We start from the raw sequence: 22,585 nt of genomic DNA on the forward strand, positions 1-22,585 counted from the left end.
ATGAGTCAGCATACAGAGAGGAGGTTCAGCGGCTAACGGACTGGTGCAGAGCCAATAACCCGTCTTTGAATGTGAACAAAACAAAAGAGATGGTTGTTGACTTCAGGAGGACACGGAAGGACCACTCTCCACTGAACATCGACAACTCCTCTGTAGAGATCGTTAAGAGCACCAAATTTCTTGGTGTTCACCTGGCAGAAAATCTCACCTGGTCCCTCAACACCAGCTCCATAGAAAGCCCAGCAGCGAATCTACTTTCTGCGAAGGCTGAGAGATGTCCATACCCCACCCCCCCATCCTCACCACATTCTACAGAGGTTGTATTGAGAGCATCCTGAGCAGCTGCATCACTGCCTGGTTCAGAAATTGCACCATCTCGGATCACAAGACCCTGCAGCGGATCGTGAGGTCAGCTGTGAAGATCATCGGGGTCTTTCTTCCCGCCATTAGAGACATTTACACCACACGTTGCGTCCGTAAGGCAAACAGCATTATGAAGGATCCCACGCACCCCTCGTATGAACTCTTCTTTCTCCTGCCATCTGACAAAAGGCACCGAAGTATTCGGGCTCTCACAACCAGACTATGCAACAGTTTCTTCCCCCAAGTCATCAAACTCCTCAATACCCAGAGCCTGGACTGACACCAACCTACTGCCCTCTACTGCGCATATTGTCTTGTTTATTATTTATTGTAATGCCTGCACTGTTTTGTGCACTTTATGCAATCCTGGGTAGGTCTGTAGTCTAGTGTAGTTTTGTGTTGTTTTTTACGTAGTTCAGTGTAGTTTTTGTAGCACCATGATCCTGAAAAATGTTGTCTCATTTTTACTGTGTACTCTGCCAGCAGTTATGGTCGAAATGACAATAAAAAGTGACTTGAAGCACCTCACCACTGTGGATGTAAGTGCTACTGGACGATTGTCATCGAGGTATATTACCACATACTAGTTAGGCACTAGTATAATTGAAAATGCCTTGAAGCAGGTTGGTACCTCAGACTGCCGAAGCAAAAGGTTAAAGATCTCAGTGAACACTCCAGCCAGTTGATCAGTCTTTCGTATGTGCCCAATTCCTTCTGCTTCCAGAGGAAGTACAATAGACTACACTAAAACACTAAAAGCTGGTCTCACACAGCAGGTTTGGCAGCATTTGTTGAAAGAGAAATATTGTTACCACTTCAGCTCAGAGACCTATCAGAGATATTGATGCCCTCATTGAGAAAACAAAAGTGTATGGCAGGTATAGGCAGCTAGAAACAAATGAGATGCTTATGGAGTATAAGAAATGTAAGAGAACACGTCAAAAAGAAATCAGGAGGGCTAAGAGAAGGCAAAGCTGAATCTTAAAGGATTCTACAGATATGTTAAGAACAAAAAGATTGCAAGGGACAAAACTGGAAGATCAGGATGGTAATATATGCATGGAGCCAGAAGAGGTCTTAAGTGGACTTTTTGTATATCTATTTACTCAGGAGACAGACAGAGTCTGTCGAAGTGAGGCAAAACAGCAGCAAGGTCATGGACCCCATACAGATTACAGAGGAAGAAGTGTTTGCTATCTTGAGGCAAATTAGGATGAATAAATCCCCAGAGGCTGGCAGAGCTCTGACACCATGGGAGGCAAGTGCAGAAATTGCAGGGGCTCTAGCAGTTGTTGCTTAAATTGTCCTTCAGCAGGTGATATACTGGAGGATAGCTAGTGTTCTGCTAAAGTAAACCAGGAGATTATAGGCCTGTGAGCCTGACATCAATAGTGGGAAAGTTATTGGAAGGTATGCTAAGGGACTGGATATGAGTATTTGAATAGATATGGAGTGAATGGCATTGTGCATGGTAAGTTGTATCTGACCAATCTTAGTTTTTCAAGGAAGTTACCAGGAAAAGTGATGAAGGCAAGGTAGTGGATGTTGTCTACCTGGATTTTAGCAAGGCAACTGTCGAGGTTCCCCATGGGAGGTTGATCATGAAGGTTCAGTTGCTCGGCATTAAAGATGAGGTAATAAATAGACATTGTGTTTGTGGGAGAAGCCAGAGAGTAGTAGTTGCCTCCCTGACTGGAGGACTGAAGGGATCAGTGCTGGGTTCGTTGCTGTCATCTATATCAACGATCTGGATGATAATTTGGTAAACTGGATTTGAAAATTGGCAGATGACACCAAGATTGAGTGGAAGCGAGAAGACTATCAAAGCTTGCAGTGGGATCTGGATCAGATGGGAAAATGGGCTGACAATGGTGGAACAGGTGGATAGTGTTGTAAAGAAAACGTCTGGTACATTGGTTTCATAAATCAATGTACTGATTACAGGAGATGGGATGTTGTGCTGAAGTTGTACAAGATGATGAGGCTTAATTTGGAGTGTGGTTTTGGTCACCTACCTGCGGGAAAGACGTAAAAAAGGTTGAAAGAGTACAGAAGAAATTTACAAGGATGTTGCCAGGACTGGAGGACCTGAGTTATAAGGAAAGATTGAATAGGTTAGGACTTTATTCCTTGGAACATAGAAGAGATTTGATAGAGGTATACAAAATTGAATGTCTAAATAGGGATTTTGCAAGCAAGCTTTGTCCACTGAGGTTGGGTAGTACTATAGCCAGAAGTTATTGGTTAAGGCTGCTTGGTGAAATGTTTAAGGGGGTCATGAGGGGAAATTTCCTCACTCATGAGAGCGTAGAATAAGCTGCGAGCGTAAGTCGTGCGTGCAAGCACGATTTCAGCGTTTCAGCAAAGTTTGCATAGGTACATGGATAGTAGGGTTATGTATGGCTGAGGTCCAGGTGCAGGTCAATGGGAGTAGGCAGTTTAAATGCTTCAGCACAGGCTAGATGGGCTGAATGGCCTATTCTGTGCTGTACTTTTCTGTGCCTCTGACTCTAACTGCTTTGCCTGAGCAGCCAAGCTTTGCCTGACATTGTGTTCAGTTCAGCTTTCTAACATCTGGATTTTGTTTTATTTTTCGGTCATGATTTGCAATATGTTCCAAGACCAGACTTGACTGCAACCAATCTGAACCCCACCCAAGTACATGTAATTTGTTCATACCTAACCTAGAAAAGCCAATAAAAAGACTTGAGTAACACAGAGTGGCGCTGCAGGACCTCAGCTGGTCAGGCAGCATCTATGGAGGGAAAATGACAGTTGATGTTTCATAGAACAGTACAGGCCTTTCGACCCACAATGTTGCATTGACCTTTAAGATCAATCTAACCTTTCTCTTTTACATAGCTCTCTATACATGTCCCCATTGAATCTGCCTCTACCACCCCTGGCAGGGCATTCTATGCACCTGCTACACTCTGAAATAATAAAAAAAAAACTACCTCTGACATCCCCCTATATTTTCCTTCATTCGCCTTAAAATCATACCTGCTTCTGTAAGCTATTTCCACCCTGGGGGAAAAAAGGTGCTGGCTGTTGGCTTTTTATGCTGCTTATCTTCTCTGCACCTCTGTTATCTCAGTCAGAAAAAGCCAATGAAGAGGCTCGAACAATGTACAAAATGCTGGAGGAACTCAGTGGGTCAGGAAAATGACGGTTGGTCTTTCAGGTTGAGACCCTTCACCAGAATTGGCTCCCTGCTAATCTCGACCCAAAATGTCCTCTTTCCATTTCCCTGCATAAATGCTGCCCTGACCTGCCAAGTGTCCCCAGCCCCTGTGTTTGTTGCTCCAGATTTCCAGTATCTGCAGTCTCTTTTCACCAATAAAAAGGTGTGTGTTGCCTACATGTTTCAGTTGATAATGTGTCGTGTTCTCGTGCAAATCACCCTGACCCAGAGAAAGTTCCCGGCTGAATTGACATAGAATGGCACAGAGCCATTTTTGCAGCATAAACACTCCATTGCATCTGAGGATTATTGTTGGGTTCCATTGAGTTCAGGTCAGGAGGAGCCTTTGTAATTATATTTGTATTTAATTAATTTTGACATAGTGGGGTCATTTTGTGAGGAAACACAAGTGTTCACTTTGTTTATGAGGATCTTGAGATGATAGAAATCCATAGGTTGAAGTTTGCTGGTAATTCAGAGATAGTGGGCATCGTCAGTAGTGTCAATGTAAGTTGAAATTATTTATTTTAGATATACAGTGTGTAACAGGCTCTTTCAGCCCTTCAAGCCGCGCCATCCAGCAATCCTCCGATTTAGTCCTAGCCTGGTCACGGGACAATTTATAATGACAATTAACCTACCCACCAATATGTCTTTGACTGTAGGATAAAACTGGAGGACACCCACGCGGACACAGGGAGAACATACAAGCTCCTTACAGCAACGGCGGGTATTGAACCCGGGTCGCCTGTACTGTAAAAGTATTGTGCTGACCACTACGCTACCGTGCCGTCTGAAGGGGTAGTAATAGATTGAGCAAATGCATTCCTCCATAAAAATGTGTGCTGGCCCACAAAGGAGAGTGCATTCCATAAATCCTTGCACATTGGCGTCCTAGAGAGATTTGTGTGTTGGGTGGAATTAAACTGTTACAGAAAATAAATATCTATGTGGAGACATGGGGGACTGCAGAAGCTGGAATCTACAGCAATAAACAAGGCACTGGATGAATTCAGTGAGTCGGGCAGCATCACTGGAGAGAAACAGATGGTTGACATTTCAGGTTGAGACCCTTCATCTGCTGAAAGATGGAGGGAAATAACTGATGGATAGAGTGAGCAAGCAAATGATAGACAGATTCAGATGAGGGAGGTGACCTTCAGATGGAGGAGAGAGTGGAAGTGATGTCACAAGCCGGAAAGTGATAAAGGGTTGAAGTTAGTGGAATCTGATAGAGAAAGGTGGAGCATGCACTCAGGGGAGATAGGGTGGTCAGATGTGAAACAATGGAAGGTGTGTGTGAGTGATGGGCAAATTAAATGGGTGAAGGAGGAGAATGTAATGGGTCACAAACATGAGAAAATCACCCACATGAGATACTGGAGGTTCAAAGCAACACACAAAATACTGGAGGAACTCAGCAGGCAGGCAGCATCTATGAAAAAGAGTACAGTCGATATTTTGAGCCAAAATCCATCAGGACTGGAAAAAAAAATGAGAAGGAATAAGAAGGTGGGGAAGGGGAAGGAAGCAGTTCAAGGTGTTGGGTGAAACCGGTGGGGGGGGGAGTGCGCAGGTGATGTAAAGAGTGTGAAGTCAATTGGTAAAAGAAAAAGACCATGGAAGAAAGGGAGGGAGGAGGAGAACCAGAGGGAGGTGATGGGCAGGTAGGAGATAAAGTGAGAGGGAAACAAGAATTAGGAATGGTGAAGGATGGGGGGCGTGGGGGAATTACCATAAGATTGAGAAATCTATGTTCATGCCATCAGGTTGGAGGAGACCCAGACAGAATATAAGATGTTGCTCCTCCAACCTGAGTGTGGCCTCATTGCAACAGTAGAGGAGGCCGTGGACTGACATGTCGGAATGGGAAGAGGGAAAAGGGACAGAAGAAGAGCAATTTATCCGAAGTAAGCAACTTTGATGTTCAGACTGTCAGGTTGTAGAATGAAGGGTCTTGGCACAAAATGTAGACTGCTTACTCCCCTATAGATACTGCCTGACTTGCTGAGAACCTCCAGCATTTTGTGCATGCTGCGTTTAGCCTCACCTTGGCAGCAGAGGCTGAGGACAGATGTCAGAGTGGGAATGAGAAAAGAAATTAAAATGCCTGGCGATTGGAATAAATAGTTGTAAATGCTATAAATATCTGGAACCCTGATGGAATACCGGCTTTGATATTTAATGTTTACAAGGGTAGGGCATTTGTAACTTAGGGAGGGCCTGTGTGGGATAAATTAAACACTGACTGGATTTAGATGTTGCCTGGACTCTGGGGATTAAATTATACATAGTGACTACACAAACTAAACAGTGCTGCCTGGAATTTGAATATTAAGAGGTAATTTGATCAGAGTCTTCAGCACATTGAAGGTAACTGATTGGGTGCATGGGGGGGGGGGGGATTCATTCTGCTGCTTCGCAATCCAGAACTGTCTATAAAAAAAATTAATACCAAGCAGTTCAGAAGCAAAGTTAGCAAAGGTTCTGCACATCCTAGCAGAAAATTGGATTTTTTTCTCACAAATAGTAATTCATGCTGTTAGCTGTTAATGTTAACTCTGAGTTGTAGGTTTCTGCTAACAACTGGATTTTCCTCAAGTGATCTGAGGAAAAGACACATGCTGGAAGAACTCCCCTGCCTAGATGCTGCCTGACTTGTTGAGTTCCTCCAGCATTTTCTATGTGCTGCCCAAGATGCTCACTGATGCTGTCCCTCAGTTGTGCTTTGGGTCTTATTGATGTAGAATAGGCTGCACCCAGAAGCACCAGATACAGTAGATGATGCTGACAGACTCCCAGGTGAGGCAACACTTCACCTGCAAGGACTGTGGAGTCCAGAATGTTGGTAAGGGAGGGGGTGTAGGGGTAGATGCTTTCAGGGATAAGTGCCAGGATTTAGATTACCGATGTCACTGATTGATAGAGCAGATAGAGCTATATGACAATCTGAGAGACTGCAGATGCTGCAATGCAGAGGAACTCAGCAAGTTGGGTAGCAGCTGTGGAGGGAAATAGCCAGTTTCAGGATAGTCTCCTTCATTCTGATACAGAACCGGTGGAGGGAGCTATTTCACTCCACAGAAGCTACCTGAGTAGCTGAGTTCCTCCAGTGTTCTATGTTGATTTTGAAGACCCCTTGCTGCAATGAATACAGCCAAAATGCTTTGAGTCAGCTTTCTCCCATCCACGATACTTCCAAAATTGTTATTCAATAACTAGATTGGATTTATTAATCACATACAGTGAAATCCATTCTGTGTCAACAACAAACATAGTCTGAGAATGAGCTAGAGGCAGCCCACAAGTGTTGCCACACGTTCCAGTGCCAACAATGTTCAGTAAAACAACATGCAGCCAACATACAAAAAGACAGATACCAATAGCAAAATAAAACCCTTCCTATTCTCCACTATGCCCCCCCCCCCCACCACCCCGCTTCGTCCTTGGCACCTGCCAACCTGACCTCCATCATCAGGGATCACTGGAATCTGACATCCGGATCTGTCTATATTCTTGATCTGACCTCCTGGGATCTTTGACCTTTGACCCCAGAGCACTCCAACCTCCAGCTCTTCATTTACTGTCGCTGACCTCTAACTTCACCTCATCCCTTTCCCTAAACCCTAATGTGACCCCTTACTCTGTATGCTGTCCCCAAAACTATCTGTATGAACCTAAATAAAACGACCAAGTGTGAGCCAAGTCCTTGAACAATGCAATTTGGCACCATCTTGACCAGGAGCTATTTCCATTGTGTAGAGAATGCATGAGTCTAGCAAGCTGAGACACTGATTAAAGCTCGACTTCCTTTGCAAATAGCCGCTCTTCAATAACCATTATTGATCAAATGATTAATTTCACTTTCACTAGAGCATCTGATGTCAGACCAACTGAGTCAGTACATTGTGTGGACTGAAGGTAGGCATGATGGGAGGAAGCTCTCCATGTCCCAGTAGATTTCGCCACAGCAATAGCAAACCCTACCCCCACTCTGTGGGAGATTTAACAAGAAATGTTTGCATTTCTAAAAGTGCCTTTAATCTAAGGCTTTTGTGGGATAGGCTTGATAGGCTTTTTGGAAAGCATGCGCTGAACCAAAAAGAATAATTAAGAGACTGAATGAAAGAGGATTTAAGATTTGGATGTTTTGAAGACTTGGTTTCTGCACTACCAGGTTCAGGAACAGTTATGACCCTACAATCATCTGGCTCCTAAACTGGAGCGGAAAGCCTCACTCACCACAACTCAGAACTGATTCTATGACCTACAGACTCACATTCAAGGACTCTTTACAACTCATGTTCTCTGTTGTTTTTGTTATTTGCAGAGTTTGTATTCTTTAGTAGCCGGTTATCAGTTATGAAAAAGGATCTATAGCTTTCCCAGCGTATATGATGAATAAACTCTTCACAGGCTTCCATCTGGGTACAGGTATCAATTATCAATGACGAGCTCAGGAATGACGGTTCACCGATGAAGATGGCAGAGTTTATCATCAAAACATCTGTAATAATCAATATTTGTACCCGGCTGGAAGCCTGAGAAAATTATTTGTTTATAGTTCTTGCATAGAATTTTATTGTATTTTTCCCTTTCAATACCTGTAAGGAAATGATTCACAAGCTAGTATATATGGTACTACAGTATTCAGATTCATTTCTCACATGTGCATTGAAGAATATTGTGAAATACATCATTTGCATTAACAAACAGGACACGGACACGCAAGCATGCAGAATTATTTATTTATATTCATTTATTTATTCCAGAAATTTGAGGCAAGAATTCTGTGTTGTGGAGAATGGAGAAGCAAGGTGGCCAGTGAAGAGTTGCAGGAGCATTGCAGGGGTGTTAAACTTGGTTCCCTTTACACTATTGGGAGATTTCTTTAAAAATATACTTTACCATATTCATAATGTACACAGTGAATATATCTGCCCATCTTCATGATGTCAGCAGTTCCATACCATTTCTCACAATGAGTTACGTTTCCTCAAATGATCTTTTCATGAAGCTGTTACACGTTGTCCAGCCCATCAATGTGCATGGATGTCAGGACCTAACACTATAAGATAGTGAAGCCACTGGGCCCTTCTGATGCCCTTGTCCACAGAGCCTTTGTGTTTGTTGCACTCAACTTCTGTTGGTCCCTCAACTTGTATTCCTTCACCTTGGAATGTGCCCGTTGGCCACATTCACTGACTGGATACATGTTAAAGATTCCAAGGTACTCTTTGGAAGAGAAGCAGTATGTCCTTGCCACCAATGTTAGGGGCAATTTATCACATTAATGTGTGTAGGACCTTTGGTGAGTACAAGTTTGTTGTTAGAATCGCTGTCTTTTAACAGTGAGCATTTTTCAAAAGTTCCTCATTGTAAGGCACTGTAGGGTGCCTTAGGGCCATGAAGGTGCTAAATAACAGAAGTCTACCGCTGTGCTCCTCCTTTCTTTTGAACACAATACGAAAAGTTTGGGGAATTGCACTGGTAAAATGTTGATGGCCATTAGATCTCTACCTCTATTTCATTTGAAATTCTGTATCAGAGGGCAGTATGGCAGTATGAATTTCTGTATCAGAGGGCAGTATGGCAGTATGAATTTCTGTATCAGAGGGCAGTATGGCAGTATGAATTTCTGTATCAGAGGGCAGTATGGCAGTATGAATTTCTGTATCAGAGGGCAGTATGGTAGCGTTGCAGTTGGTGTAAAGTTTTACAGTGCCAGCGGTCATAATCTAGGTTCAATTCCCACTGCTGTCTGTAAGGAGTTTGTGTGTTCTCCCCGTAACCGCATGGGTTTCCTCCAGGTGCTCCAGTTTCCTCCCACATTCCAAAGATGTACCAATTGGGGTTAGTAATTGTGGGCAAGCTATGTTGGCATCAGAAGTATAGCGACACTTGCAGGCTGATCCCATCACGTCCTGGTACTCTGATCGTTGATGCAAACAATGTACATTTCGATGTACCTGTGATGAGTACAGGTAATCTTTAAATCTTTAACCCACTTGTTGTCGCTATACTGCCAGCTTTTGTGCAACAGTAGTTAATTCTGAACTCTTTCATGTTTTGCAGTGTTGTAAAGGAAGAGATCTCTGATGACAATGCAAAGTTGCCCTGTTTCAATGGCAGAGTGGTGTCCTGGGTAAGATGTCTCTCTTTTTGGGAGTCCTTCTTTAAAATTGCCAACAATTGTGCTTTATAAACTTTGGCTTTCTGTGCCAAATGTGGTGATTTGAGGATGGCGAAAGAGAATGATGATGCAATCTGTGAAAGGATAATGTACAGTCTGTATTAGTAGTTGGTGTATCAGATCATCCTCTTACCTGGAACGTAGAACACTACAGCACAGTACAGGCCCTTGGGCTTACAATGTTGTACCAACCTTTTAATCTACTCTTAAGATCGATCTGCCCCTTCCCTCCTATGTAACCTTCCATTTTTCTACCAACCATGGTGTCTATCTAATGCCACCATCATATCTGCTTCCACCACTTCCCCTGGCAGCCGTTCCAGGCACCAGCTACTCAGTGTATATTAAAAAAACGCCCACACATCTCCTTTAAACTTTCCCCCTCACATCTCCTTTAAACTTTTCCCCTCGCATCTCTAAGCTCTGGCTTATAGTATTGGAAATTTCTGCACTGGGTTGAAGATTCCAGCTGTCAGCCTCTTTATGCCTTTCAAAAACTGTCTTAACCCTAAAACTATCTTGATGCAGTTGAACAAAAGTATATTAATTGCTGCACATTACAGCTGTATATATAATGTGTGGTAACAGCATTACAGTTACATTGTAGGGTAACACAATTGATGGAATTGTACATAATTCACACCCACCAACATTGAGCTGGAGTTTCACCGGAAGAGCTTGGTCTGATGTGATGACATTATTATGTAAAGTGTTTTTTAGTGTCCTTTGTGTTCAGTTTTTGTTCAAGCTACTGCTTGTCTATCACACAATGTCTCTGCCATTTCAGCTACAACGTGTTTGGAGTCTGGAGGAGGACTTAGATTAGAATAGGCAAAGCGGTGACAGATGCAATATATAGTGAAGGGAAGTATATGGTTATGCACTTTGCTAGACGGAATAAAGAAATAGACTATTTTCTAAATGGGGAGCAAATCCAGAAATCAGAGGTGCAAAGGGACTTGGAATATTTGTGCAGGATTCACTTAAGGTTAACTTGTGGGTTGATTCAGTAGTAAGGAAGGGAGATGCAATGATGGCATTCATTTCGAGAAGACTAGAATATAAAAGCCAGGATGTAATGCTGAGGCTTTGTAAGGCATTGACCAGACTGCATTTGTACTATTGTATTGGGCCCCATATCTAAGATAAGATGTACTGACATTCCAGAGAGTCACGAGAAGGTTTATGAGAATGATCCTGGGAATGAAAGGGTTAACATATGAGGCTTGATGGTTCTGGGCCTGTACTTGCTGGAGTTTAGAAGAATGGAGGGAGTTCTCATTGAAACTTTCTAAATATTGAAAGAACACTATGGCCTGAGAGGCCATAAGACATAGGAGTAGAAACAGTCCATTTGGCCCATCAAGTCTGCTCCACTATTCAGTCATGGCTGATCCTTTTTTCTCTCCTCAGCCCCAGTCCCTAGCCTTCTCCCAATAACCTTTGATGCTGTGTCCAATCAAGAACCTATCAAGCTCTGCTCACCCAACAACCTGGCCTCCACAGTTGCCTGTGGTAACAAATACCACAAATTCACCACCTTCTGGCGAAAGAAATGTCTTCATCTCTGATTTAAATGGACACCCCTCCTGTCCAAGACTCCACCACCATGGGAAACATCCTTTCCACATCTACTCTGTCTAGGCCTTTCAACATTCAAAAGGTTTCAATGGGATCCTTCTGAATTCCAGCGAGTACAGACACAAAGCCATCAAACATTTCTCATATGATAACCCTTTCATTCCTGGAATCATCCTGCTCTGCAGCCTCTCCAATGCCAGCACATATTTTCTGAGATGAGAAACCCAAAACTGTTCACAATACTCAAGGTGAGGCTGCACCAGTGTCTTAAAGTCTCAACATCACATCCCTGCTCTTGTATTCTAGACCTTTTGAAATGAATGCTAACATTGCATTTGCCTTGCTCACCACCGACTCAACCTGCAAGTCAACCTTTAGGATGTTCTGCGCAGGGACTCCCAGGTCCACTTGCATCTCAGATTTTTGGATTTTCTCCCCGTTTAGAAAATAGTCTGCTCATTTATTTCTACTACCAAAGTGCATGACCATGCATTTTCCAACATTGTATTTCATTTGCCGCTTTCTTGCCTATTCTCCTAATCTTGTCCTTCTGCAGCCTTCCTGTTTCCTCAACACTACCTGCCCCTCCATCAATCTTTATATCATCTTCAAACTTGGCCATCATCTAAATTCTGCTCCTGCTGATGTTAGAGATTAAAATATCTTGTCTAGTGAGTGAAATGACAGCTCTGGGGGACTGGGTGGATGAGACAGATCCAATGGCCAGGAAGGCAGTTCTGCAACGCTCAATGGAGAGTGAAGGGCATGACGAGGCACAGAAGTAGTCGTGGTCATCCATTGCAACCAAGATGACTACTCATATAACTGGACCTGGACTTCCTAGGTCGAGAGTGCGACTGCCACAGTGCAGCTACTTTTCCACTTTACAAACTCTCCTGCGCAGGTTTCCTGTCATCGTCAAATACAATGGACAGCCACCAGTAGTGTTACTAGTGCTCTAGTTTGTTTTGTATTTCATTTAAATATACAATTTGTTACTCAGTTAAACAGTTTTTTTTTGTTTATACATTTTAACTATTTCCATGAAACTTCGACTAATAAGGGCCAATTGGGCTAAAATGTACTGGTCAATGTGTCCCAATGAGCCGGAATCCACTGTATTGAATCTTTTCTCACTGCGTAATCAGTCTAGTATAATTAGTGAATTATTTCCTCAGAGTGACTAAAGGGGTCCTCACACCCATACAGCCCACTTGCTCTGGGTCACAATCTTGAGCAGCACTTCATTTCGTCTGCATCCTAGTGATGGGAAGGAGTGGGGGCATACCAGCCAAAATTCCCTCCGCTGATGAGTCAAGGAGAGTTCCTGCTGTAATTTTGTGGCCAGCTTCAGGGTGATTCAGCTACAAAGCAGCCATGCAGTCGGTTCCCCGGGTCTGATGGACCTTTTGCAGGGATGAAGCATGTTGGCAAAGCAGTGGAGGGAAGATTACTGTCAAGATTGCCTCTGCAACAGCAACTAATCCTTGAAGTACTGAGTCCTGGCAAACTTGTGAAGTAAAATGCAGCTTGGATAGTCCACTCAGTAAGTTCTTCTCCTTGTTAACCGTCTTGTCTGTTCACATGACAATCTTTGAAGGGTTAAACCAGCAGGGTCCATTATTAGTTGTCCTGGCTGAGTGCCTGTGCAAGTTGTTTCCTTTGGGATGGTAATTAAGGAAACAATCATCTCTCAGATGGGAAACAGCTGTTACAGAACAGAAGGATTGACTGGTGTTTTGGTTTGACCATCTATTGTAATGGTTTCAGCTGGCAGGATTATTACAGGAAACTCTCCTCAGCATCGTTGCCTACATGTGTTGCTGTATGATTGTTTTTTTTATTTTAGAAACCACTCTTCATTAAAAGAATGACTGTCAGCTGAGAAAAGCCATGGTTGAGGCTGCAGCCTAGTGTAACCTGCATCAGCTCTTGACAAGCCTGTCCGTGCTGAGGCGACTGTGGGAACCAAAAACTTGCAGATTCTGTGGTTTTGGGTCCCTTATCTAAGAAAGGATGTGCTGGCATTGAAGAGGGTCCAGAGGAAGTTCATAAGAATAATCCCAGGAGTGAAAGGATTAACATATGAGGAGCACTTGATGTCTTTGGGCCTGTACTCATTGGAGTTTAGAAGAATAATGGGGAATCTAATTGAAACCTACTGAATATTGAAAGGCCTAGATAGAGTAGGATGTTTCGAATAGTGGGGGGTGTCTAGGACCAGAGGGCAGAGCCTCAGAATAGGATGTCATAGTCCTAGAAAATTACAGCACAGAAACAGGCCCTTTGACCCATCTAGTCCATGCTGAACAATTTAGACTGCTTACTCCCATCAACCTGTACCGGGATCTGCCCTCCATACTTCTACTATCCATGTACCCGTCCAAATTTAACCATTGAAATTGAGCTTGCATGCACCACTTCTGCTAACAGCTCATTCCACACTCACTTCCCCTCATGTTCCCCTTAAACTTTTCACCTTTTACCTTTAACCCATGACCTCTGGTTCTAGTCCCACCCAACCTCAGTGGAAAAGCCTGTTTGCATTTACCCTGTCTATACCCCTCATAATTTTGTATACTTCTATCAAATGTCCTCTTAATCTTCTACGTCGCAAGGAATATAACCTATTCAATCTTTCCATATAACTCAGGTCCTCCAATCCCGGCAACATCGTTATAATTTTTTTCTGTACTCTTTCAACCTTATTTACATCTTTCCTGCAGGTAGGTGACCAAAACTGCACAACTTAGGCCTCTTGTACAATTTCAACATCACATGCCATCTCCTGTACCCAATACTTTGTTTAATGAAAGCCAGTGTGCCAAAAGCTTTCCTTACGACCCTATGAACCCGTGACACCACTTTCAATGGATTATGGTCCTGTTTTCCCAGATGCTTTTGTTCTGCTGTGCTCCTCAATGCCCTATCTCTACTATGTAAGACCCACTCTGGTTGGTCCTACTGAAGTGCAACACCTCACACTTGTCTGCTTTAAATTTCATACGTGATTTTTCAGCCCATTTTTCCAGCTGATCCAGATCCAGCTGCAAGCTCTGATAGTCTTCCTTGCTGTTCACAACACCCCCAATCTTGGCATCAATCTAGGCGGGAGGAGAAGATGGCAGCACGACGCAGCGCCCACGGCCTCTCCAGTGATGATATCTGTTATCTGTCAAGTAGGATACCATGCACAATTCTGATTTGATGGAGGCAGACGTGAGAGCATGGAGGAACATCTGGTGAAACTTCTGAAATGCCTGCTTTGCTGCTGCCGCTACTGTGATCCGAAATCTCTGGAGGGGAAGGCCCTGAATCCTTGGCTTAGCCTGTTGCTTGGTGGCCAGGGCCGGGGTCGAAGCGCTCGGCAGAGATGGTGCTGGGTGCTCAATGTTCGAGGGCTGGTCGGAGGCTGGGAGTTTTTGGACGGACTCAGAGCTGGACTGTGGTCGGGTGCTTCCAGGGTGCTGCATCGGCAAGTTTGCGGCGCTGGAGGTTCATGGCAGGGAGAGCTTTTCTTCCTTCTACCGTCTGTGTGAGATGATGGGTTATCGGGACTTTGAGACTTTTTTTTACTGTGCCCATGGCCTGCTCTTATCAAATTACGGTATTGCTTTGCACTATTGTAACTATATGTTATAATTATGTGGCTTTTGTCAGTTTTAGTCTTGGTTTGTCTTGTGTTTCTGTGATATCATACTGGAGGAACATTGTATCATTTTTTAATGCACGCATTTCTAAATGACAATAAACGAGGACTGAGTGTCCTCATAATCTAATCTGCAAATTTACTGATTCAGTTAACCACATTATCCTCCAGACTGTTGATATAGGTGGCAAACAACAATGGACCCAGCACTGATCACTGCGGCACTCCACTAGTCCCAGGCCTCCAGTCAGAGAGACAAACACCTACTACCATTCTCTGGCTCCTCCCACAAAGCCAATGTCTAATCCAATTTATGACCTTATCTTGAATACCTAGCAACTGAACCTTCTTGACCAACCTCCCTGGGCAGTACCTTGATATGTGCCTTCCTAAAGTCCATGTAGAAAACATTCAGGGCCTTGCCTTCATGGTAACTCTCATGGTAACTTCCTTGGAAAAACTTTGTTTTGTTAGGCACGACCTGCCATGCACAAAGCCATACTGACCTTAATCAGTCCATGTCTATCCAAGTACGCTCATATCTGGTCCTTTAGAATACCTTCCAGTAATTTTCCCACCACTGATGTCAGGCTCGCCGGCGCCTATAAGTTCCTGGTTTATTTTTAGAGTCTTTCTTAAACAGTGGAACAACATTGGCTATCCTCCAATCCTCTGGTACCTTACCTGTTGCTAGGGATTATATAAATATCTCTACTAGGGTTCTTTAGATCATAGGTGAGGAGGGGTTTCTTTAGCCAGAGGATAGTGAATCTGTGGAATTTATTGCACCGACGGCTGTGGAGGCCAAGTCATTGGGCATACTTAAAGCTGAGTTTAGGTTCTTGATTAGTAAGGGCCCCAACGGTTACAGGGAGAAGACAGGATAATGGGGTTGAGAGGGAAAGTAATTCAGCCAGGATGGAATGGCAGAGCAGACTCGATGGACAGAATGGCCTGATTCTGCTTCAGTGTCTTACGGCTTTATCTTTAATCATTGTGGACTTCAGGCATGCTAGGAGCTGCACTCACGTCCCCATCTACATCAACGGAGCTGTAGTGGAGCGTGTATCAAGCTTTAAATTCCTTGGTGTCCACGTTTCTGAGGATCTCACCTGGTCCCTGAACTCCTCCATCCTGATCAAAAAGGTGCAACAGCGCCTTTATTTCCTGCAGAGCATCAAGAAAGCCCACCTCTGTCCCAGGATACTGACAGACTTTTACCGCTGTACCATTGAGAGCATACTCACCAACTGCATCTCAGTGTGGTATGGCAATTGTCCCGTATCGGACTGCAAAGCACTCCAGCATGTGGTGAAAACTGCCCAGCAGATTATCGGCACCCAATTGCCCACCATTGAGAACATCTACCATAAACGCTGCCTGGGCAGGGCGAAAAGCATTATCAAGGATGCATCTCACCCTAACCATGGGCTTTTTACTCTCCTCCCATCTGGTAGGCGCTACAGGAGCCTCTGCTCCCGCACCGGCAGGCACAGGAAGAGCTTCTTCCCTGAGGCTATGACCCTGCTGGACCTCTCATCACAGCGCTAAGCAGTATTGCACCCATAGTGTACTGTCTCAGTACTTTTATGTTTGTGTGCTGTAGCACTTTTTATTCGCAGTTATTTTGTGAATAACACTATTCTTTGCATTTGCTTTGTATCTGTACTCGGCACAATGACAATAAAGTTGAATTTAATCTAATCTAATAAAAACACTTAGCCAGTCAGGCAGCACCTGTGGAGAAGGAAATGGTTACCGTTTCAGGTCAGTGTTCTTTCATTAGTCCAGTGAAAGGTCATTCACTGTGTTTCTCTCTTCATAACTGCTGCCTGATCTGCTGGGTATTCCTGACTGTTTATCTCATTAAACATGACTGATATTTTCCTGGGTAGAAAGCTGAGGAGAAGGGAGTCTGATGTGATGGAGTATTTGGTGTCACTTTTGCTGTCCAACTGTTGCACCAGCCAGACACCAAATTCAGGCTGGAGCATCTATTCATACCACTTACCTGAAGCTAGTGGGTGCTATGGTCCAATAGAGGAGGCTGATTCAGGATATTGACATAGCTGGAGTTGAGTAAGGTTGCGTCGACTGGTGTTGAGGAGCATGAGAGGGATTTCGACTTTGTATATAAAACTGAGATGCATGAAACATGCATAAAACAGAATAACCAAGGATTTAAAGTGGCAGTTTTGTGAGGATTTGAGGAATTTTTTCACCCAAACGGTGGACCTCACAGCTTGAAAGTTTTTTAGGGGCAAGGTTCACTGAACACTTTCAGAAAAGAATCTGGGCAAGAACCGAAAGGACTGAACTATAACCTGCCGGAACTTGGATCAAGAACAGGGAAATGGGATTTGGCTGCTGGACCAAATGGGCTGAATGTCCTCAATAAATTTTCATGATATATGACCACAAGACATGGGAGCATTGTTAGTGCATTCAGCCCATCAAGTCTGCTCTGTCATTCAATCATGGCTAATTTCCTTTTCAGCCCCATTCTCCTGTCTTCTCCCCACAAACTTTGACACTCTTACTAAACAAGAACCCTTCAACCTCACCCAATCACTTGGTTTCACAGCCATCCACAACAATGATTTCCACAGATTCTCTACCCTCTGGCTAAAGAAATTCTGCATCATTTCTGTTTAATGTCCAGGGACTAGAGGTGGTTGCTGGATAACAATTGAATTTGTTGACTTTTCTGTCTCCTTCCCTTATTGGGAAATGAGAGCAATTGTATTGGCAGGAATTAACTAACCATACACAGCCCTCATGGCGAGGTAGCTTAGTGATTAACAATGCCGTTCAGCACCAGCAATCAGATGACCAACTACCCCACTGCTATCTGTAAGGAGTTTGTATGATCTCCCTATGAACACAGGAGTTTCCTCTGCATGTTCTGGTTTCCTCCCACAACCCAAAGACCTACAGGTTAGGCTGACTAAGTTGTGGGCATGTTGTGTTGGTGCATTCTCAGACTGTGGTTGTTGAAGTATAAACATATGCTTTGATGTACATGTGGTAAATAAAGCTAATAGAACTTGTAACATGACAGCACTGTACAGGCCCTTTGGCCCATGATGTTGTGCTGACCTTTATTTATACTATGATCACTCTAACCCTTCCCTTCTACGTGGCTCTCTGATCTTTATCTTATTTCTGGATTGTTATTGTGCTTGTTTACTTAATGCAACCAAAAAACTGCTAACTAATCTTAATTCCTGTGTAAAAACAAGTGAAAATCTGCAGATGCTGCAAGTCCGAGCAACACATACAAAATGCTGATGAAACTCGGCAGGCCAGGCAGTAGCTATGGACAAGAGGATAGTTGATGTTTTGGGCTGAGGCCCTTCAGGACAGGAGTAAAAAAATAATGTTTTTTTCCCCAGTCCTGATGGGTCTTGGCCCAAAGCGTTGACTGTACTGTTTTCCATTGGTACTGTTTTCCATTGATGCTGTCTGGCCTGTTGAGTCTCACCAGCATTTTGTGATTTACTTTAATTCATGTGTGGTTTGCATATGAACAGATCTACTACTCATGCCTGTGGCCCTTATTCATAATTTATCCTTATTTCTCACAGCTGGTGTCTGCTGAAGGGTCGCAGCCAGAACCTGTTTCACACCCAGTTACCAGTGTGCCCGAAGTGCCCCCTCCAATCGAGCGGACAGGCGGAATCGGAGATTCAAGACCTCCATCCTTCCAGTTAGTGAAGTTGTTAGCTTATTAAACAAGGCATTACAATAGCTTTTCCATGCATTATGTATCGTTCAGCACTGAAAAGGAGCAGTGGCACACACAAAATGGTGGAGGAACTCAGCAGGTCAAGCAGCATCAATGCAAAGAAACAAACAGTCAACACTTTGAGACGAGATCTTTTATCATGTCATGATGAAGGTTCTCAGCATTTGTATTCCCTTCCATAGGACTAACTATGCACAGGCAAAATGCTGGAGGAACTCTGCAAGTCTGGCAGCGTGTATGGAGAGGAACAAATGGTCAGTGTTTCAGCCAAGTCTCGACAAGTTCCTCCAGTATTTTGTTTATTGCTCTGGATTTCCAGATCTGCAGAAATCTCTCATGCAACTATGTGGCCACCCAGTGGCCTGTAGGCTTCAGAAAGCTTGGAGACAGATCTCTAGTTCCTCTTCAATCGGTGTCTGGATTTTCAGTTAAACGTGATGGGGCTTGTTCTCTTTTCGTTACAATTGCAAATAACCCTGAGAGTATGATGGATTTAGCTAGCTTGGGTCTCGTGTGGCAGAGTATTTTGTAAGAATGGAGTGAAGAAGTTACTGGGATCAGTTTAAGCTTTTCTCAAGGCATTGCCCCTACCCATCATGCCCAATGCAGCAGGGTTGCAGATAAAGTTACTCACCATAGGAACCTGGGAGCTTCTGAACCTACTGGTTTGTGTCTAAGTAAAAGCTTAGTGTCTTCTACTGGTTTATTATCACTGTCTTGTGTAACCCCATGGTTCGGTGGACTGCGTTAGTCCAGGGAAAGACACTCTCCGGACCGCCAAACTTGTGAAATCTCGTTTGTGTGGATGCTGTGTGATGTTTTCCCCTGTTGCAAATCAGTACCACAAAATAATAAACAGTACACCATATGCAATTAAATGATTTAGCTTTATAATTCTTAATTTGACTAAAGGGCTAGTAAGGAAAACAAAAAGAAAAGTCTAATGCGCTCGTTGGAGCTCATGACTTTCCCATCCGTTCATTCTCCATTGATTCCCCCGGGCATCGTCAACTCCCGACTCCATTCCATGTCCACTCAGTCCTGCAGTCTACGACCTCTCCGTTCTGGCCTCTTCTCTCTCCATCTTCCGCAGAACACAAGCCCCTAAATACCTTCTCTCAGACACACAAGAGGCCTGTCATTGGATGGCACACATTCCAAAGCCCCCTTTATCTCTAGTCATAACCCAAACGCTGCTGCTGCAGAGAAACCATTACATTAGCAGTGAAACCTTACAGAGCCTTACTCTTATGATGTGGAATTTGTTGCTTTGCGGCAACAGGCAAAAAATTAATGTAAAATACTAAACAAATCATACCAAAAAAGCAAAAACAAGGCAGTATTCATGGATCCTTAGTCCATTCAAAAAATCTGATGGTGGAGAGGAAGAAGCTGTGCCTGAATTGTTGAGCTTGGGTCTTCTGTGTCCTATACCATCTCCTTAATGAGAGTAACAAGAAGAGGGCATGTCCTGTATGGTGAGGGCACTTGCTGACGGTTGCCACCTTTTTGAGGCACTGCTTTTTAAAGGTGTCCTCAGTGGTGGGGAGGGTTGTGCTCAGGATGGAGCTGGCTGAGTCTACAATCTCTGTAGCTTCTTGCCATCCTGCGCACTAGAGTCCCCAACCAGGCAATGATGCAATCAGTCAAAATTGTCGGACTGCTCTCCATGGTACATCTGTAGAAATTTGTTAGGGCCTTTCCAGTCCTGAAGAAGGCTGTTGGTCTGAGGCATCAATTGTTGACTGTTTTCCATAGATGGTGCTTGGCCTGCTGAGTTCCTCCAGCGTTTTGTGTGTGTTGCTTTAGATCCTCTGAGGTGTTTATGCCCAGGAATTTAAAGCTGTTCAGCCTTTCTGCCGCTGACATCTCTGAGGACTGGTGTGTGTTCTCCCGACTTCCCCTTCCTGAAGTCTACAATCAGTTTCTTGCTGACATTGAGTACAGAGTTGTTACTGTGATACCACTCAACTGAGTGATCTACCTCACTCTTGTACACCACCTTGTTACCATCTGAGATTTCACCAACATTGGTGTCATCTGCAAATGTATAGAAGTGGTTTAAATGATACATCTTTAAAATGATGTGGGTCAAAGCAGTAATTGCAAAAATGCTTATTAAAATGTAGTGTGGTTTAAGCAAATTGTAGATTGCTAAAGACATGTAGAAATGGTTAGAAAAGGTCAGTATTAAATATTAGACAAAGGGTTTTGTTTAGACTCCCCATCCTTTAGCTATGCTTTGTTTTGCATTTCCCACGTGGCTTCTCCTGGATGCTTTTCCTGCTCTTTCAGTGCGAATGTCACTGGGAGTCGGGAAAATCTGGACAACGAGACGGAGACGGAGTCTGTGGTCCTGTCGCGGAGAGAGAAACCCCGGCGCAGAGAGAGTATGGAACATGGTAAGAGCAGAATATTGGGGCATTGGGAAATTCTGTGACCAAAGCTGCTATTGGATTAGGATATGGAGTTGTTATTCTCCTATGCTTGCTTGTTTTTTAGGTGTTCAATAAATTTTCCAGTATAACTGAGTCTGCATTTTTCTAGAAGCTCCTCAGTTTTTTGCAGCAGGTGTCACACTACTTGAATCTGTCTACTTGATAGGCTCACTCTAATCACTGGAATATTGTTTCTCCCTAGTCTGAGAATGAGACAACCATGACTATCTCTTTGGTTGTTCATTCATGTAACACTAATAAAACAGCTGTAACATAGTTTATGCCTCATTCTTGACTTCTGAAAAGCCTCGGATCAATATCACCAGGTCCAATGGTTACTGTTGAAGAGTCTGCAGTACCAGAAATAATTTGTGCCTAAGCTACGAGCTTGGTGTATTTGTCAAATGCCTGATAGCTCTTTTTGTTTTGGAAGCACCTTGACATCAATGGCAGAGTCTTTGGTCACTGCACTTTGTGCTGTGCCTTAGAGTCTTAAAGCTTCAAGTAAAAATCTCATCATGAATAATGGAAGATATTTTTCTTGTAATTGTAATTTGGAAATAAATCAATGTGCTTTTGATCACTTTTACCGTGTCTGTGTTGCAATTGAGGAATGTCTTCTGCCTCCCCTCAGGTCCCAGAGTTAATGGACACCCCAAGATGGAGCGGCATCTTGCAGGCTATGAGAGTTCATCCACACTCCTGAGCAGTGAGCTAGAAACGACCAGTTTCTGCGATTCTGATGAAGATGACGCAGCCAGCAGGTAGTCCTTTCTAGTGTCCTCTGAAGGCCCTATGTAGAACTGCTCAGATCCTCCTTAGAACGTAAGGTGCCCTGTTCTGAAAAGTAGTCATTCTCTCACCTTTGTGACTATTTGCTCAACTTTTCCCAGCTTGTTTCTACAAAGCACTTCAAATCCTACTTTTAACTACTAGTCCTCAGAACCTCAATGTCTAAAAGTGAGCAGCCCCACATTCTCCCACCTGAATTCAGTTCTTCCAGTATCACAAGGCAACTAGTCTCCTTTACTTGTCCTTCTGTATATTTCATGATCGGTGACTCAGCATTGGCCTGACATATCTCTTCTTTCTCCCCTAAATTTTGATAATGTGAGAGTCCAGGGCCAAGGACTTGAGGTAGCCTGTCGTGAGGTTAGAGGCCTGTTTGTGTGTGTGTCAAGGAGGTTGGGGGAGGGAAGGGGCTTATTTCTCTATTGTCTTGTTTTAATTTGCTGCTGCTTGTATCCTCTGCTGAACATTGTGAGCATCGTATGTTGAGGTCAGCTCCCAGCACATCCTTGAGTGTGCGGTTGTTTAACAAAAGCGATACATTTCCCTGTATGTTTCGATACAGGGGACAAAAAACTGAATCTGAATATCTTAAACTTTTTGATCCATTCCCTCAGTAACCACTGATCTCACTGCCAGT

The 22,585-nt window shown here is 43.7% G+C and overlaps 1 protein-coding gene across 1 annotated transcript in view; it reads left to right on the forward strand.

Moving 5' to 3' along the window:
• The window catches only part of dvl2 (dishevelled segment polarity protein 2), an 82,179-nt gene that overhangs the window by 21,451 nt on the left and 38,143 nt on the right, over positions 1-22,585 (forward strand). The window contains exons 2-5 of the mRNA XM_063048680.1: positions 9,623-9,692; positions 18,558-18,679; positions 21,014-21,120; positions 21,791-21,920. Of these exons, the coding sequence (XP_062904750.1) occupies positions 9,623-9,692; positions 18,558-18,679; positions 21,014-21,120; positions 21,791-21,920 (429 nt within the window). The remainder of the gene's footprint in view (positions 1-9,622; positions 9,693-18,557; positions 18,680-21,013; positions 21,121-21,790; positions 21,921-22,585) is intronic.

Source organism: Mobula hypostoma, chromosome 5 (assembly GCF_963921235.1).
Source record: "Mobula hypostoma chromosome 5, sMobHyp1.1, whole genome shotgun sequence".
Classification (NCBI taxonomy): Eukaryota; Metazoa; Chordata; class Chondrichthyes; order Myliobatiformes; family Myliobatidae; genus Mobula; species Mobula hypostoma.